The sequence below is a fragment of the Gracilinanus agilis genome, chromosome 6 (assembly GCF_016433145.1).
Source record: "Gracilinanus agilis isolate LMUSP501 chromosome 6, AgileGrace, whole genome shotgun sequence".
NCBI classification, from domain to species: domain Eukaryota; kingdom Metazoa; phylum Chordata; class Mammalia; order Didelphimorphia; family Didelphidae; genus Gracilinanus; species Gracilinanus agilis.
In genome coordinates, this window is record NC_058135.1 from 32,814,464 (window position 1) to 32,832,740 (window position 18,277).

The following is an 18,277-nucleotide window of genomic DNA, read 5'->3' on the forward strand; positions in this document are numbered from 1 at the left end:
GCTACCCACATTCAGAGGAAGGACTGCAGGAGAGGAAACATATAAGAAAAACAACTGCTTGAACGCATGGGTCGGGGTGGACATGATTGAGGGTGTGGACTCGAAACTACCACACCAATGCAACTACCAACAATTTGGAAATTGGTCTTGATCAAGGACACATGACAAAACTAGTGGAAATGCGCATCGGCCATGGGTGGGGGGGGTGCGGGGGGGGGGGTTGAAGGGGAAAGGTGGAGCATGAATCATGTAACCATGTTAAAAATGAATATTAATAAATGTTAAAAAAAAAACAGGAAGCCAAGGAGCTCCTGTATATTCTTATCTGAGGATGATTTAGACCAGAAGATTTCTTTTTTTAAATATCAGATTTTGCTATGGAAACAATAACAGAGTTTGTTGAGAAACTCTTAGCCATGATTTAAAAGTTGTAACAAGTATATGATTTTTAAACATTCTTTATTGTTTTAAAATGTGTTATTAGAAATTATGGTACTCTATTTGAGTGTGCATTGTGAATCTGCTATTTTGTAAAACCCTTCACTAGTCCTAAGATATATATATATATTTTTTTTTTTTAAACATTTTTTAATTGGAGCAATTGATTTTTTCTCATCTTGTACTGGAAGTACATATATAATCATTATTTATCTTTTTTATTTCACAGTGATGTAAGCTTAATGCAAATAAATCCCGGAAGAGCCTGAGATTTGGGAACCTGTCATAATTGTTAAATGCCTCTCTGTCTGATTCCAGGAGAAGGGAATATAAAAGCCATTAATAGTGCTAAGAAAGCACAAGGTCAGGGACCTGACTGAGAATCTGCATAAATTGCAGGAGTTATATGCCAATACTTTAGGGCTTGATATTGGGGTTTGAGTCCTAGAGTCCCAGTCTTTTCTAAAACTTTAGAGGACGTGGGTCCCCTCAACTTGAATTCCTAATAATGCACCTAAGATTGGTTATTTATTTGGCTCACTTCCCTAAAAAGCTGATGGCAAATCAGATCAGAGAGAGACGTTTCCCTTAAGTCCTGGCCCTGAATAGGTAATAGCAGACTGCTTAAATCACTTTCATTGGGCCTTGATTCAAAGGCCTGTTTATTTCCCCTACATTTTTTGCACATTCTCCATTTCATTCACAAGTTAATTTTTTCTTCTTTTTTCTTGAATTTTATTCTTTGTATTTTGCTAATTGATTTCATACAACCCCCGTGACTCAGCCACTCATCCTTAGCTGACCTGAGGTACCCTTTTCAAGGAAAAAAGGTGTGTTTAGAATTTTCCTCAGAGGGGATAGGATGTGCATTAAGTTTTTTTAAAAATTCGATAATGTAAAAATATATGTATATTTAACTCTTTTAGGAGTAATTTCAAGGGGAAATGTATGATTCTTAGAAGGAAATGTATGTTTTATAATCTATAATGTTTAGTTTAAATTCTTTTGAGAATAATTTCAGGATAAGGATTTTGCCATCTCCCCAAAATCCAGACGACAAACCTGTTTGGTGAAGACACCATGAAGATGCCTGAAAAGCCTTCACTGTACCATGAAGACCAAATTTGAACCTTGGGGTGCAGTTAATTGAATTATGGGGAGTTGAAATTGAGTTGAATGTATTGTTTTAACTGTACATGTTATGCCAATAGGGGACTGCCCCAAAATTGGTTTTTTGTCAATACAGCTAGTTTTATCCATTTATTCATCTATTTCTTTTATCCCCCAAATTCCTAAAATTTAGAAGTTGTCTATGTTTACAGATCCAGCGAAGAAAAAGGACCAACCTTTTTTTTTTTTTTGCCGGATCTTAGGGGGAATTGTATATTTGGAATTGGGAAGATGCCATTTAAAAGTATGTTATATATTTCATATGGACATGTGGGGACTTTGAAACTACATTTCCCATGATTCCTCATGGCAAACAGGAAGTATGATGATATAAGAGAGGGGATAAGTCTCCTGGGTGAGGAGGAAGTGGCCCTCTTAGCTACCAGGCATGGGAAGATACGAAAGGTAAAAATGGCTGAGGCAATGTGAATTCTTGCAGGAGCATAGTCTAATGATTTTATCCCTATCAGCATGGCTTTAATTAAACTACTAATTTCTCTTATTATCTCAGTCTTTATCATTTTTAATCGTAAAAGGCAAGAGGTAAAGTGGGCCAGAAAAAGGGGGTGGCAGTGAACCTGGGGAAAGAGACAGATGCACATAATGTTGTGAAATTATTGGACTTAGTTAATTAAATAGGAGGAAGTTTGAAAAGAGAGAATAGGAAAAAAATATTTATTTTGAGTGGTCTTAAAAATGTATCATTGATGGTAGATGTTGGGACAAGAAAAACCCTTAAAGCTCATCTAGTCCAATCTCCTAATTTTGTAGATGAGGTTCAAAGAGATTAAATGATGTTTCCCAAGATAATACATGGACTAGGAAACAGGTGATATTCAAACCCAAGTCCTCTGAGCCCTAGAAAAAATGTTCTTTCCACTATAGAGCAGTGCCTTCTTTAGTAGCAGTACTGATAAAAAGAAAATCAATAATAGGTGCTTGTTTTGCATGGAAGTTACTAAGTTTGATTTGAGGTACTGATGAGATATCCAAGGGAATTTACTTAAATCAATGGGGAAGACCAAAAATCCTATATCAAATTTAATACCCAAGGAAAAAAATAACTAATGAAAATTCCTCTCCTATTCATTGAGGTCTAAATATAGCTAAAGTACCAAGGAGAGAGGCTAAGCCAAAGTTGAACATAGGCAGCAACCCAGCTGACCTCTCTGAACATTCCCCTCCAAACAACTTTAAAGTAACACTTCAAATCTGGAGCAGCAGAGACAACAAATGAACAGTGAGACATTTTCCAGCCTAAGACAACTTAGGAAGTTGGCAGAAGAGGTCTATGACACTAGGGTGGGTACCAGGCCCGAGCAAACATAGCAGCAGCACCAACAGCCTTAAGGCAGCAGAAGATTTACAGCAGGTTTTGAAGACAGGTGCCACAGCAACAACAGCTTTGGGAGCTATCAGCCCAGAAATAATAAGAAGGTTGGACAATTGAATAGAAAGTGATTACAAGAGTCTTTTTGCTGGCACTAAGTGCAGCTGGTGCTGCTTGGTAACTTTATTGCCCACGAGTAGTTCCAGGTCACACTCACTGGGGCATAGAATCCTTCTTGCCTTACCCAAAGAGAAGTAGAAGAAGAAGACAAGTATGTGAGGGGGTAATAGAAGGGAGGGGAAAGAAGGGGATGGTGATTAAATGCAAAATATTTCTGAGGAAGGACAAAGTGAAAGGAGAGAAAAAGAGCATGATTAAAAGGAGAAAATAAGATGGAGGGGAGTACACAGTCGGTAATCAAAACTGTGAATGTGAAGAGATGAACTCACCCATAAAATGTAAGTGAAGAGCAGAGTGGATTAGAAACCAGAATCCTATTACAAGTTGTTTATAAGAAATACATTTAAGTCAAAAAGACACACATAGAGTAAAGGTAAAGGACTGGACCATAATTTATTGTGCATCATCTTAAGTAAAAAAAAAAAAAAAAAAAAGCAGGAATAGCAATCATGACCTTAGACAAAGCTAAAGCAAAAGTAGTTCTGATTAAAAGAGATAAGGAAGGAAATTACATCTAGCGAAAGGTACTATAGTATCAATACTAAAATACACTTACTAAATGGTATAGCCTCCAAATTTTTAAAGGAGAAATCAAATGAGAAATCAAAAGGACATAGACAGTAACACTACACTAGTGGGGGACTTCAACTTCCCCCTTTCAGATTTAAATAAATCAAACCAAAAAATAAACAAGAAAGAAGTAAAGGAAGTGAATTAAATTGTATAAAGTTAGAACTAATAGATCTTTAGAGAAAAATTGAATGGAAATAGAAAGGAATATACCTTCCTTTCAGCAGTACGTGGCTCCTACACAAAAACTGAACATGTATTAGGGCATAAAAATTTCACAACCAAATGCAGAAAAGCAGAAATAATAAATGCATTCCTTTCAGGTCATAATGTAAAAATATTATAATCAATAAATGGTCATAGAAAGACAAATTAAAAATTAATTGGGGCCTAAATAATCTAATGCTAAAAAAAAGGGCGGGAAAAGAACAAATTATAGAACCAATCAATAATTTCATAATAATAAAGAAACAATATATCAAAATTTATGGGATAAAGCCAAAGCAGTACTGAAGGGAAAAAATATATATCTCTAAACACTTAACATCAATAAGATAGAGAAAATTCAGATCAATGAAATGGGCATGCAACTAAAAAATCAGAAAAAGAACAAATTAAGCATTCCCAATTAAAGGCTAAATTAGAAGTTCTAAAAATTAAAGGAAAAGTTAATAAAACTGAAAGAGAACTAGTGAACTAATAAGACTAAGAGTTGGTTTTATGAAAATACAAAATAGAGCAATGATGAATTTTATTTTTTTAAAAAAGGAAGATAATCATATAATCAGTATCAAAAATTAAAAAGGAGTGCACATTTTGGAAGGTCTTTATATAGCAAGATGCACTCCCTTTAGTTACTCAAATAATCAAAGAGATCTGGATAAGATGCAGCAGATACAACTTTTTTGCGTATCACGCATAGGATGGGGACATTATGCTTAAGTCAGAGGCCCAAAGACACAACTGAATTCCCCAATTTACAGGAATCGAATATAATACCCTCCACCTGTGCAAAAGAATACCAATTAAAGGTTTTGTGAAAGATCAAGAAGGAGAAGGGTGAAGGGAGAGTGAAACTGTATCTAATTAAGCTAATGATTTAAACTTATACTCTACTTGGAACTTCAGGGGTATTGATCTAATAGTTACTACTGCTAGCCAAAAATACATTGAGGATAATACACTAATTTTCACTCCATACACCACCAATGAAGAAGAATTTAAGCAATCATTTTATGACAATAAATCTGACAATCTAGGTGAAATGGATGAATATTTACAAAAATATAAATTGCCCAGATTAACAAAATAAGAAATAGAATACTTAAATAATCCCAGCTTAGAAAAAGAAATTGCACAAACCATCAATGAACTCCCTAAGAAAAAATCCCTAGGGTCAAGTGGATTCACATGTGAATTCTATCAAACATTTAAAGAACAACTAATCCCAATACTTTATAAATTATTTGGGAAAATAAGCAGAGAAGGAATCCTACCAAATTCTTTTTATGACACAAATATGATACTGTTAACTATGCCAGGAAGACCTAAAACAAAGAAAGAAATTCATAGGCCAATTTCATTAATTAATATAGATGCAAAAATTTTAAATAAAACGTTAGTAAGGAGACAATATCAATATATCATCACAAGAATCATTCACTATGACCATATGGGATTTACACCAGGAATGCAAGGCTGGTTTAATATGTGAAGACGGGATTAACTCTACCCTGCCCAATTTTAGATTTAATCACCAAAAGTGTAAACACCCCACTTACACTTGAGTGGGGGAAATCTGTAACCCATGTGTGTGAAAGTGAGTGACAAATCTGAATCTACTGGCTGCCCCCTGGGTAGTCCTAAGCAAAGCTTTAACCTGTAATTGGTACACGTAAAATAGAAGGAATGCACAGGAAGTGACACAAAAGAAATGCCTTTAAAAAGGAGTTATAACTTCCTGTGGGACTACTTCTTCGGAGTTCCGAGTTCGAGATGGAGGCTGATGAATCTGCTTACTGAACCTGAGACCCTAGACTTGGTGAGACTGTTCTTAAATCTCTCCATTTGAACATGGTGAGTGAAAAAGATTGACTCCTTCCTGGATTTTTTCTGAAGGGACTCTCCTCTTAAGAGAGGCTTTGTGTCTGAAGCCTTTGCTTTATTCATCCCCAAACCCTCAGCTAAATGCTGAGGACCCTTTGGCTGAGGACTAATTAGCCTTGCCTGGTTCGAGTCAGGGGCCAGAACAAAATACTTAGTGTTTTAGGTTAAATATCTTGCCCTATCCTCTCTCTGATTTTCTTATTTTCACTCTCTCTTCCTATTTGTAAATAAATTACTGTTATGAGGAAAATTAGAATTTTAGACATTTAGTGTAAATAGCACTCAAGATGTCAAGATAAGACCTGAAGTTTCCAATGATGGAATAGTGGCAAAGAAGGAAGTCTTTTTTGAGGATTCTGATATGGAAGGAACAGTGTCATGCTGTTTAACCGTCTCTAGTGGAGAGCCCAGGAGAGGGAATTTTTTTCTATCAAGGAGTCATCTGTCCCACCCCCCCCATCCCCAGAAGTGCAGGTGTGTAAGCATAGATGACAGCTCTGAAAGGTGGACTTTCAGACTAGACCAGCTCTCTGCCTTCATTCTCCCTTTGGACTAATTTGCTGAGGACCTGTGTTCTTGGAAACTCTTGATCATCACTAGAACAGAAGTGAACTCAGTTGTGAGACATCCATTCCCCTTCCAGCCAGTCAGGTTAACCAGGCAGCCTGGGCTAGTGATTCCCAAAGTGGGCACTACCGCCCCCTGGTGGGTGCTGCAGCAATCCAGGGGGCGGTAATGGCCACAGGTGCATTTATCTTTCCTATTAATTGCTTTTAAATTTTTTTAAAAATTAATTTCCAGAGGGCTAAGTAATATTTTCTCTGGAAAGGGGGAGGTAGGCCAAAAAAGTTTGGGAACCACTGGTGTAGAGGCTTTCCCATTTACTAGCTCTTGAACCCATTCCCTAGACCAGTAATGTTAGTGATCATTTCCCCTTAATCTTACCCTTTTAACTTATTATTAAAACTATTACTTTTAACTTTTTTTTGTTTGTTCTCAACCCAGTGAACGTAGTAAGTAGGTATCCCTGGCTGATGTAGTCTGAGAGTCAGTTGGATCTTAACTGCCACTCACTCAAACTGTCACAACCCATTCCCAAGTCTTGTGTTTGTGGGTGTGGGTGTGATTCCCCATTTGTATTTATCTAAGTTAGTTATCCCTCTTCAGCCAAACATTCCTTCTTCTCCCCTTCTCTAAACCCAGTATTTAATTTACACATTTACACTACTATAAAAGTCATTCTGACTTGAGTCTTTCATTTGGAATTGAATCAATTCCTGGTGACCATCCTCTTGTATATTCAGTCCAAACATAATTTTATATCCTGTTGGGAGCTATTAAGAGAAATTAGAATCTCAAGTAAATATTTTTATCTGGACCCCCTCAAAAGATCAATACAGACTGGCAGAGTCATGTATTGATCGTTTCTCCCTATCCGGGTCAAGATGAAGTGGGATATTTAAGATAAAAACTGAGATTCCTCTTTTGATTCCTTTCATAATTCTCACCTTCCTTTAAAATGCATTATAGTCTTATTGAAAAAGTTTTGGGCTCTCAGCAATCCAGCAGGAGGGGGGCTAACACTGTTCCCCTTTGACCAAGAGTACAGATGGCTGGTACGGCCAAGGTCGAACCCTTGGCAGGGCATTTTGCCCAGAATTAAAGTAAAATAATGAGGCTCAAAAAAATTGTTTAATATCATCAAGGCTGAGAACTTCAGGGGCTTTCCAGCCTAATGAGATGTCCCAGGCTCCACTTAAAGATAACACATATAGTTGATAGGTTAGCATAGGTTTTTTATCTACACCTGGAGGCTTCTAAGGCTTTTGTTTTGATTATAGTAAAAATACTGCTCTCTGTAACTGTGAGAAACTTTCTTGGGCTTTTGGGGGAAGGGGATCTTTAATTTCCTTTATAATAAAGTGGTGACTCCAGTATATCTCGGAGCATTATGAGCTAACAAGCCATGCTTCCAATCGGTTTCATTCTTTACATCCAACTCTGGTTATAGAGCAGGATCTCTATAATATCCTTTTACAAATATTAGGAAGACTATCAGCAGAACTGACCATATCAATAACTAAACTACAGAGATCATGATTATCTCAATAGATTCAAAAAAAGCCTTCAACAAAATATAACAACCATTCCCATTTAAAATCCTAGAAAGCATAGGAATAAACGGGTCATTCCTTTAAACTATAAGTAGTATCTACCTAAAACCATTGGCAGGTATCATCTGCAATGGGGATGTCAGAAGCGTTCCCAATAAGATCATGAGGGAAACAAAGATACTCATTATCACCACTATGATTTAATATTGTATTATAAATGCTAGCTTTAGCAATAAGAAAGGCAAAAGAAATTGAAGGAATTAAAGTAGGCAATGAAGAAACTAAACTATCACTCTTTGCAGATATGGTGATATACTTAGAGAATCCTAGAGTCAACCAAAAATCCTGGATGAAATAAATAACTTTAGTACCACTGCAGCATACATAATAAATCATCATTATTTCTATATAATACCAACAAAGTTCAGCAGCAAGAGATAGATAAATTCCATTTAAAATAACTCTAGACAATATAAAATACCTGGGATCCTACTTGCTAAGACAAACCCAAGAATTATACGAACACAACAAAACACTTTGCACGCAATTAAAGTCTGATCTAAACAAATGGAAAAATATTAATTGCTCATGGGTAGGCAGAGCTAATATAATAAAAATGACTGTTCTACCTAAATTAATTTACTTATTCAGTGCCATACCAATCCAATTACCAAATAATTATTTTTTAGAAAAAAAGAAAAAAGAAAAGGAAAATTCATCTGGAAGAATAAAAGGTCAAGAATATCAAGGGAACTAATGAAAAAAAAAATGTGAAGGAAAGTGGCCTAGCAGTACCAGATTTTAAACTGTACTATCAAGCAGTAATCATCAAAACAAATTAGTACTGGCCAAGAAAGAGAATGGTAGATCAATGGAATAGATTTGATACTGTTATGATTAAAATTAATCTTGGGGTTTTGGTTTTGTATGAGTTTGCTCTTACAATGACTGATATTGAAGTGTGTTTTAGTGATAATAAGAAATTTTTTTAAACTACAGATTAACTACTAGGTCTGTATCCCAAAGAGATGAAAGATAGGAGAGTTCTACATGTACAAAAATATTTATAGCAGAAATTTTTTTGGAAGCCAAGAATTGGAAACTGAAGAGATATCCACTAATTAGGGAATGACTGAACAAGTAATGGTATATTATTTTAAAGGAATACTATTGTACCATAAGAAATGATGAACAGAATGATCATCAACAAAATCTGGAAAGCCTTATATGAAGTGATGCAAAATTAAGTGGGCATAGCCAGGAGAATGCTGTACACATGGTAACTACTATCAGAAATACAAGGATCTAGGAAAACTCAAGATACTCATGACAAAAAAAATCGATGAACTGCTATAGAAGAAACTGACAAGTGTGAATGCAGACTGAAGCATGCCATACTTCACTCTCTAAACCTAAAATATGCATAATAAAAGTGGCAAAGAGATTTTTATTCATCTTCTTATCACTAATAAGAATCTGCAGGAGACCTCCCGGCTAAGATGGCTTCAATGTAGAAGGAACTTCATGACTCTTCCTACTACTGATCACAACAAAGCATCTCAAAAGGACAAAAATCAAAATCAGACAAGGGAAGGGGCTCTACCATAAGGCGCAACCTTAAAAATAGGCAGGGTTTGGGCATTTCCACGCTATAAAGGGGTAAAATTACACACACCACCTATTGCACCAGAATCAGAGCGAAGGCAGGGGCAATCTCTAAATTCTTGGGAGCTGGCTGAGAGCACCACAGTCTTACCCCTGAGGACAGTGCAAAGCCTTAGCAGAGAGACCTGTGACTTGCAAAATGCAAGAGTGGAGATAGAGCAAAGAGAGGCTGCCCACAGCAGATATGGTGAAGACTGGAAAAATAGCCTCAAGGCAAAAAAGGCTCTATAGCTCACTACACTGAGAGCTGCCAGGCCTCCTCACTCAGACTTCTGGCTGAGAACTGAAGATAAAAGTAATACAACAATAACCACTGTTAAAGATAAAGATGGAGGGATTCTGGGAAGATGGCGGCTTAGACAGAGCAAAACTTCAGACCTCCATACCCCTCCACACCGAGATAAAAAACAAAGCGCTTCGAGGGGAAAGAAAACCAAATCTAACAAAGAACAAAGCTGGGGGATCCTCCTGCTGGACTTGGCTCAAGAGGTATGCCAAGAAAAAGGTCTGAATTCTTAAAACTGTTGGGTTTGAGGGTAAGGAGGAAGGAAGATCCCAAGACCCCTCCCCCACATGCTGTCCTGACACAGCTGTGCCAGGCTCAGGGCATTGAACACAGACAATAGGGAGGTGGCTGGAGAAAAAACGCAGAGAGGGCAACCTAGATTCAGCAAAAACGCTCCATTTTGCCCCCCTCTTCTCTTGAGGTTTTGGTATCAGGGCACATCAAGCTCTACAGATCAACCCCACCCTGGCTTAATCCCATCAATCAGGCAGATAAGAAGCCTTTGGAGGGCAGTGAAGATACAACACTTCTCCCCCATAGACTGTAGAGAAAGTAGTTAGTAGTTGCCACTTTGGAACACAGAACCTGGCAGAGCACTCAGGGTGTGTGCCAGGGTGACACTTAAGGATAGGACATAAAAGGGGGTCCACATACCCATGGGGTCTTCTCTCTCTCATCTCGAGGGTTAGGGAGGAGGTGAATTCTGGGCCCCTTTCGGTGGTTTGGGAAGGCAGGGATAAACTCCATTGCTGGCCAAATTCAATACTTCTTTGGCATAGCCAAGAACCTTCTATTCAATTCAGTGTTAACAGCTACAATCAAGAACAGCAGCTTCTGACCCAGGGACCTAACAGCCTCTGGGCTCAGCTTCAAAGCAACAGAGTGGGGAAGTGCCCTCAAGGCTTTCTCTTACTCTGCTCCTAGGAACAACAACCTCTGTTTTAATATTTATTCAACATCTAGTATTTGGGCAAGATCTTTAGAGTTTCCCTTCTCCCATCTTCCTATTCCTTTTACCTACCTTCAATTTGGTTTAAATAAACCCTGTTTAAAGCCTAAAGCCTAAACGTTCTTGAAGTCTTTGCTTACCTTACCAACAACACTTAGTCCTTAGCAGTCAGATTTCCAGTTAACATTTTTAGCTGGGCTTACCCTTTCCAAGCCAGTGTTATCCATCATCAATTTAAGATTTCAGGAAGTCACAATCAACTTCATGGAAACATTTCCAACTGCCTGGTTGTATTGGTTCCAAGGCCTGGGGCTTTGGCAGAGAATCTTGGGCCTAAAGGAGACATTAGCCTGCTGGTGTGAGAGGTAGTCTAAACTTACATTCAGCCGGGGTTAAGGTTTCTCACCCTATTCTCTCTCTTTTTTTTTAAAACATTTATTAATATTCATTTTTAAGATGGTTACATGATTCATGCTCCTACTTTCCCCTTCACCCCCCGCACTCCCCTCACCCATGGCCGATGCACATTTCCACTGGTTTTGTCATGTGTCCTTGATCAAGACCTATTTCCAAATTGTTGTTAGTTGCACTGGTATGGTAGTTTCGAATCTACATCCCCAATCATGTCCACCTAAACCCATCCGTTCAAGGAATTGTTTTTCTTATATGTTTCCTCTCCTGCAGTCCTTCCTCTGAATGTGGGTAGCGTTCTTTACCATAAATCCCTCAGAGCTGTCCTGTGTCATTGCAGTGCTGCTGGTAAAGAAGTCCATTGCATTCGATTTTACCATAGTATATCAGTCTCTGTGTACAATGTTCTTCTGGCTCTGCTCCTTTCACTCTGCATCAGTTCCTGAAGGTCTTTCCAGTTCACATGGAATTCCTCCAGTTTATTATTCCTTTGAGCACAATAGTATTCCATCACCAGCATATACCACAATTTGTTCAGCCATTCCCCAACTGAAGGACATACCCTCCTTTTCCAGTTTTTTGCCACCACAAAAAGCACAGCTATAAGTATTTTTGTACAAGTCTGTTTATCTATGATCTCTTTGGGGTACAAACCCAACAATGCTATGGCTGGATCAAAGGGCAGGCATTCTTTTATAGCCCTTTGAGCATAGTTCCAAATTGCCAGCCAGAATGGCTAGATCATTTCACAACTCCACCAGCAATGCATCAATGTCCCGATTTTGCCACATCCCCTCCAACATTCATAACTCTCCCCTTCTTTCATTTTAGCCAATCTGCTAGGTGTGAGGTGATACCTCAGAGCTGTTTTCATTTACATGTCTCTAATTATTAGAGATTTGGAACACTTTCTCATGTGTTTATTGATACTTTTGATTTCTTTACCTGAAAATTGCCTATTCATGTCTCTTGCCCATTTATCAATTGGGGAATGGCTTGATTTTTTTATACAATTGCTTTAACTCCTTGTATATTTGAGTAATTAGACCCCTGTCAGAGTTTTTCATTATAAAGATTTTTTCCCAATTTGTTGTTTCCCTTCTGATTTTGACTACATTGTTTTTGTTTGTACAAAAACTTTTTAGTTTAATATAATCAAAACCATTTAGTTTACATTTTTTAATTTTCTCTAACTCTTGTTTGGTTTTAAAATCTTTCCTTTCCCAGAGATCTGACAAGTATACTATTCTGTGTTCACTTAACATGTTTATAGTTTCCCTCTTTATATTCAAGTCATTTACCTATTCTGAATTTATCTTGGTGTAGGGTGTGAGATGTTGATCTAGACCTAATCTCTCCCATATTGTTTTCCAAATTTCCCAGCAGTTTTTGTCAAATAGTGGATTCATGTCCCAAAAGTTGGGCTCTTTGGGTTTATCATACACTGTCTTGCTGATGTCACTTACACCAAGTCTATTCCACTGATCCTCCCTTCTATCTCTTAGCCAGTACCATATTGTTTTGATGACTGCTGCTTTATAGTATAGTTTAATATCTGGTACTGCTAGGCCCCCTTCCTTCACATTTTTTTTCATTATTTCCCTTGATATTCTTGATCTTTTGTTATTCCAAATGAAATTTGTTATAGTTTTTCCTAATTCAGTAAAGAAGTTTTTTGGTAGTTTGATAGGTATGGATATGGGAGAAAAAAATGCAAGTAATTCAAAAGGAAAATAACAGTTTAAAAGGCAGAATCTCCCACTTGGAAAAAAGAGGCACAGAAATCATATGAAATAATAAGCAAATTGGAGACCAGAATTGACCTGCTGAAAGCCATGAAAAAAGCAGGTTAGACCAAACCAAAAAGGAAAATCAAAAGATCATAGCTGAAAACCAGTCTTTAAAGACTAGAATTGGGGAAGTAGAAGCTAATGATCTCACAAGACAGCAAGAATTAATAAAGCAAAGTCAAAAGAATGAAAAAATAGAAGGAAACATGAAATATCTCATTGAGAAGATGACAGACCTGGAAAACAAGTCCAGGAGAGACAATCCGAGAAGCACTGGTCGACCTGAAAACCTAGGGAAAAAAACAGGAGCCTTGACATCATATTAAAAGAAATTATCCTTATTGCCCTGATGTTCTTGAACAAAAGAGCAAAATAGACATTTAAAGAGTCCACAGAGCACCCTCTATATTAAAACCTCAAAAGACAACCCCTAGAAATGTAATTGCCAAATTCAAGAGCCAAGGAAAAAATATTGCAAGAAACCAGAAAGAGCCCCAGTCAGAATTACACAAGATCTGGCAGCTTCCATGCTAAAGGACTGTAAGACTTGGAATATGACATTCAGAAAGGCAAGAGAATTGGGTCTACAACCAAGAATCACCTACCCATCTAAACTGAGTATATACTTCCAGGGGAAATTATGGGCGTTTAACAAAATAGAAGATTTTCAAGTATTTGTAAAGAAAAGACCAGAACTAAACGGAAAATTTGATGCCTAAATACAAAATTCAAGAGAAACATGAAAAGAGAAACAAGAAGGGGTGAGGGGGAATTGTTAAGGGCTTCAGTAAGGTCAAATTCTTTATATTCCTATATGGAAAAATGATATTTGTAACCCTCAAAAACTGTTTTCACTATCATAGTAGTTAGAAGAATTATTCATAGGTAGATGTTGGGATACTAAAGTGGTTTAAGATGATATGTTAAAAAAAAAAAAAAAGCAGGAGGGATAGAAGATGGTACCAAGAGAAACTTGAAGGAAAAAGAAAAATAGGATAAATGTACCACATAAAGAGGCACATGGGAGGGGGAGGGGAAGAATATTATTATAAGAAGGAGAGGAAGAGAGTACTAATAGGCAATACTTAAACCTTACTCTCAGTGGAATCAATTTTGAGAGGGAAACGCATCTAGATCCATTGAAGTATATAGTACTCTATCTTACCCTACAGGGAAGTTGAGAGGGAAAAACCAAGGGGGGAGTGGGGCAGGGAATATCAAAAGGGAGGGAAAGAGAAGTGGGGAGTGAATTTAATAGACCCTAAAGAAAAATAAGAGGAAAATAAGAAGGGAGAGGGTGGGAAGGTAAGGAAAATAAGGATGGGGATTAGAGGGACTGATTAAAAGCAAAATACTGGTGTAGAAGGAAATAGTGAAAGACAAAAGGGAAGGATTAATAGAGGAAATCAAAATGATGGGGAATACTTAGGTGGCAATCATAACTCTGAATGTGAATGGGATGAACTCACCCATAAAATGGAAGCAAATAGCAGAGTGGATTAGAAACCAAAATCCTACCATATGTTGTCTACAAAAAACACACATGAGGCAGGTAGACACACACAGGGTAAAGGTAAGAGGCTGGAGCAAAATCTATAGGGCATCAACTGAGAAAAAAGAATCTGCAATACTCTGTTTATGAGTCAATGCCCTCCTCAAACAAGAGCGCCATTCTCTAGTTCTCTTAGGATCTCAACCTCTTTTCACCCCTCTCCACACTTTAGAAACACACAATTTGGAGTTGGAGTCCTGGTATATCACTTTTGAAAGCCTGCCAACTTCTGGTAAGATATAGTGCCTGAAATCTTGTTGCTAAAACAGAATAAATCTGTTATTTATTACCCTAAAATTCTCCTAAAAAAGAGGAGCCTTAGGTAGTAATTTATATCAAAGCCATTCCCTTCCTTATTTATTCACAGAGATACCTATATTTGTTGTTCTTGGGAATGGGATTGATAAGGAAACAGCTCTATCTGTTAAAACATCTTGCTATCATCCCAGGTATTTTCTCAATCACATACCAGTGCCAAAAAAAATGTTCTGATTCTACATGTTGCCACAACCACCTGCCAGGTTTCAGATTAAAATTTAAGAAAAAAAAATCATTCCAAGCTGTATGTGGAACATAAATTTTTTTAAGTGTTGATTTTAAAAGTCTTACTTCAGTGTTCTATTCTGGAGCCAGCTTTCATGTTTATAGTGCAGTTTTTCTAAGTATTCTAGAGGAATTTCTTGTTCTTCTTCTCTTCCCCTCAAGTATATTCTATGTAAACATTTCTAAAGGAATAAAAAAAAGGAAGAAATTGGTTACTTTTCACGAACTTCAAAATACAAAAATCAAGCAAACTCTGTCTTTTTTAGGTTCCATCTTAGAAATAATCCCTTATGACTTGTGTCATTTGAAATTATTGTAAGCCCTAGAAGACTAAGTCTCCCAGGACTCTCTCTGCTACAACTTCCCCTGACACCTCCCACTTCCTTGGGGGGGGAGGTGTCAGGGAAAGTATAAAAGGGAAAGTTTGGCACCTTTTCTCTCTTGACCTTGGCGGCTGGCTGGACTCTCTACCCTGAGACCTGATCTCTCTCTTGGTGCCTTTTTCCCTTTCTTCCTACCTCCTAGTTTTCCCTAGACCTTTCCCTTTCTAATTAAAATAAAACCTAGCTATTCAAACCCTAAAGTTGCTCTCTGATAATTTATTAGGGGCTCTGATCAATTTCCCACACCGGGGGCTGGGGACTACTATCTTCCTTTCCCTTCCTCTACCTTCCTCTCTCCTTTCTCCCATCCATCCTACCTTCATCCCTCCACTTAAACACACACAGACTGTTTAATAGGCTTTCCAAAAGTAACTATATAGAAATTTTACCTATCATTTATGGTTTTTAGTTTAAGAACTTTTTTAATTTTTAAATTTTTTGGCAATCTAGTAAATACCAGTTTGGTTTTTCCACTGAATTTCATATAAAGAAGAAAGAAATAATGATGTAATTGTAATTCTGCCATTTATTATGGGGCCTGGTTAACATTCTCAAATCACTGTGGTTTTTAAATAATGTTTTGTGAATATATTACATTAAAAATACTGCAGTTGGGGGCAACTAGGTGGCTCAGTGGATTGAGAGTCATTGGATCTATCATTGGATAGAGATGGGAGGTCCTGGGTTCAAATCTGACCTCAAACACATCCTTGCTGTGTGATCCTAGTCAAATCAATAAACCCCACTGCCCAGCCTTTACCAAAAATTCTTTGCATTAGAAACAGTACAAAGAAGGAAGGTAAGAGTGTTTTTTAAAAGCCTGCAATACCTAAAAGATCATAAATTCATTTTCTAAAATGAGTTGTCATAACCTGTTTTACCTTTATGCATAAAAATAAAATGAGAATAAATTCAGTTTGTAGTATATGATACTATTTCTCTTATAATTTTCTTTAGACATAAAAAAAAAACATATTTTGTGAGCCAAAACTTAAGCAAAGTTGATAATGATTTGGTACCCAGAATACATATCAAGTCCATGTATGAAAGGGAACTTTTTATTTCCTTTGTCTATTTTAAGTTAATAAAAAACTTAAAGTATCCCCACTTAGTAGAGTCACTAACAAAGAAAGTTCATGCCCTAACAGGCCACAAGCACTGCCCGCCCCACCCAGGGGACAGTGTTAGGCAAACTGAAAGGCAATATGATAAGGAGAGCTGATGGATGGAGATAACTGCATATAAGTGGGAGCTTGAGAGAGATTCACTCTCATTTATTGCTTGGCAGATTTCTTGGCTCCTCATTTTTGGCAGCCTTTAGTCTAGGGAGCATGAGCTCTGGTGGGATTCTTGGCAGTCTTGGCCTCATGTGCACTGAAGGTTCTCGGTGGTTTTTCAGCATCTTTGGTTCTTCAGATTTCAGCTTCCTGATCCAGACTTTGGATTCTGGTGAGATTCTAATTCTGATTTGGATTCGCATTCGTGGTCAACAGGCACTAGGATTAGGACTTAAGAGTATTTTTTAGCTAGGTGATATTTTCTACCTCCTTCCTATATCACCCACTTTAATATCTCTACCTTGCTGTAAATAAAGCTACTAACAGCTTAATAGTTTAACTTTAGCTTTTATAAATGGCGACCACAACAATTTTTTTATTCTTATATCTGTCAAACCCATTTTAATTATTACACATGCTTTTATAAAAGAAAAAAAGTATTACCAAAATAGCCCTTTAAACTTGTAGTAAATTTAAAATTGTTTAAAGCTAAATGGTATATTCATATTCACACAAAAAAACCACTTCTACGTTATCTAAATCTAATAGAGAAGTGTGCATCAGATTCTGATAAAACTACCTAAAGGGAATGAGTTAAGACATCAGAAAATGGAAGACTGAGTAACTGAAAAACCAATAAAGATCTTAAGAACATATGAGAAACATATCTCCTCTGTCAAGGCAGACAGGCAGAGGATTAATAGGACAGAGTATCATATACTGTTAAATATGGTCCACTGAAATGTTTTTGCCTAATTGTTTTCATTTTCATAAGGCTAGAAAAAGGTTGGTGTTAGGGAAATGACTGTGATATAATAAAGATAAAAGGTATCAACAATGCATATTTTTAAAAAGGAACATTCATAGGAGAACATGGCTTTAGAATCAGAAGACCAGAACTTAGGTACATAAGTATCACATACATAAGCAACTTACTTCTCTTGGCCTCAATTTCCTCATTTGAAAATAAGGGGTTGAACTAGATGGTCTGTGAGGTCTGTTCCAGCTCTAAATTTGTTTCTTTAATAAAAATTCCTATATTCATACAATTCTGAAAGGGCTACTGAGCATAATGCATATCTCTGCTTATCAAAAATCTTGCTTTTAGGAAGGGTTAGGGTGAGCAGATAGGGGTAAGGAAGGAAAAGAACAAAACCATAATTCTTTTCCTTAAATAAATGAAGTAAATTACTGAGGTTAGAGCTCTTCCATATCCTCTTTACACTCACAGACTTTATAACAAGAACAGAGGGGAGGGAAACTGCTACGTTACCAAAGTCACATTTTTATTTATTTATTTATTTATTTTTAGCATTTATTAATATACATTTTTAACATGGTTGCCTGATTCATACTCCTCTTATCCCCTTCACCCCCCCCCCGCACTCCCCCCACCCATGGCCGATGCGCATTTCCACTAGTTTTGTCATGTGTCCTTGATCAAGACCAATTTCCAAATTGTTGGTAGTTGCATTGGTGTGGTAGTTTCGAGTCCACACCCTCAATCACGTCC

General features: G+C 37.1%; 1 protein-coding gene across 1 annotated transcript in view; it reads right to left on the reverse strand.

The window, feature by feature from the left end:
• The window catches only part of DCK (deoxycytidine kinase), a 64,807-nt gene that overhangs the window by 14,645 nt on the left and 31,885 nt on the right, over positions 1-18,277 (reverse strand). Inside the window, exon 3 of the mRNA XM_044681602.1 lies at positions 15,171-15,286. Within this exon, the coding sequence (XP_044537537.1) occupies positions 15,171-15,286 (116 nt within the window). The remainder of the gene's footprint in view (positions 1-15,170; positions 15,287-18,277) is intronic.